The 1,354-nt window shown below is 36.5% G+C and overlaps 1 protein-coding gene across 1 annotated transcript in view; it reads right to left on the reverse strand.

Annotated features, from left to right (window-relative positions):
• Nucleotides 1–1,220, reverse strand: part of LOC106532823 (uncharacterized) — a 13,800-nt gene extending 12,580 nt beyond the window's left edge. The window contains exons 1-3 of the mRNA XM_014028981.1: nucleotides 1,130–1,220; nucleotides 640–715; nucleotides 187–316 (exon numbers count right to left, since the gene is read on the reverse strand). Of these exons, the coding sequence (XP_013884435.1) occupies nucleotides 187–316; nucleotides 640–681 (172 nt within the window). The 5' untranslated portion in view covers nucleotides 682–715; nucleotides 1,130–1,220. The remainder of the gene's footprint in view (nucleotides 1–186; nucleotides 317–639; nucleotides 716–1,129) is intronic.
• Nucleotides 1,221–1,354: the final 134 nt, after the last annotated feature.

The raw sequence follows: 1,354 nt of genomic DNA on the forward strand, positions 1-1,354 counted from the left end.
ATATATATATTTAAGTTAGCAGATGAGTTAGCGAAGCTAACTTTTTGTTTAGCTTAGTTTGTGCACCAATGTTCATTTTTAACACTTAAAATTTGAAGTCCAGTTCCACTTAGCTGAAAATAACATTTCATCATTAGGAAAATTTAAGTTGGAATTACTGAGTTGCAGCCAGTCCATTCTTCTTACCCATGTTGTGCAAATCTTCATCGGTCACTCCATCCAGGAAATCTCTCTCATCTTTCACACCCATTTGCAGAAACTGGTTGTAGTAGGACTCCAGTCTGAACTGCTCGAGCATATTAAATATGGCTCCCATCTGATCAAAAACAGATTTTATTTCTTGATTTTTATCATAATACTAATCTTTAATATACTCTATATACATTTAAAATATTAAAATGATCTTTTAAAAGGTTTATGAGGGGGTCCCTGGAATTTTTTTCGCCCATGTAACTAAGAAGTCCCCAGACCCAAATGGCTTGAGGAACCCCTGAGCTCACACTGGTTTTTAGCTCAATTTTAATTTAGCAGGACAGCACATTTAATTCAGCTTTTAGATAGCACATTTTAAAAAAAAAACAGAAACTCTGAAGGATAAACTGAGAAGTACTTCATGAAAACCATTTCTTATTTACTTACGTTTCTGCTTCGTGTGCTCTGCTCCAAAGTTGCAATGAGCATCAAGTAACAGCCAGGTAGAGTTGGTACGGTCCACCTTAGGGGGAACCGGAAATATTATTGCCTAGAATTGTGTCGTGCTCAAGTGCCAAACATGTATTGAAAATTACACAGTTCTAGGTAAAATAGAATACAGAAAGTTAAACTCTGGCTGGTTTTTGTGGAGGTTCTGTATTCCGACATGTTTAAGCCCCCACTCCCCCCTTCCTTCGATTCACATTGAGCCATTCCGATCTTTTATACCGATTTATTTTTTAACATCTCCCCTAAAAGTGTCTGTCTTTGGCCTGTAGTTCAGGACATGTCTGAAACTGAAACTAAACCATCCGAAAACTATAAAACCCCTCAATCTTTGGCTGCAAACTCTGGAGATTTCAACATGACATGAATCAAACTTTTAGCAGCACAATATTGTCACAGTCTATGTGACTAAAAAGGTATAAAAACATACCTTATACGAAAAACACCACAAACACTTCCTTTTGTCACTGTTTGTTGTCAGCTGACCGTTCCTGAAGGGAAAATGAAACTGATTAAAAAAAAAAAAAGAGGGAGTGTCCTAAAGCAGTGGTTTCCAAACTTTTTATCTTCTGACCCAGAAAATATCCATGGCAAAAACTTGTGACCCCAAATATTACTGGTCTGAGTACATATACTTTGTTAATAACCCTAAAAA

The sequence above is a fragment of the Austrofundulus limnaeus genome, unplaced genomic scaffold (assembly GCF_001266775.1).
Source record: "Austrofundulus limnaeus strain Quisiro unplaced genomic scaffold, Austrofundulus_limnaeus-1.0 Scaffold6, whole genome shotgun sequence".
Classification (NCBI taxonomy): Eukaryota; Metazoa; Chordata; class Actinopteri; order Cyprinodontiformes; family Rivulidae; genus Austrofundulus; species Austrofundulus limnaeus.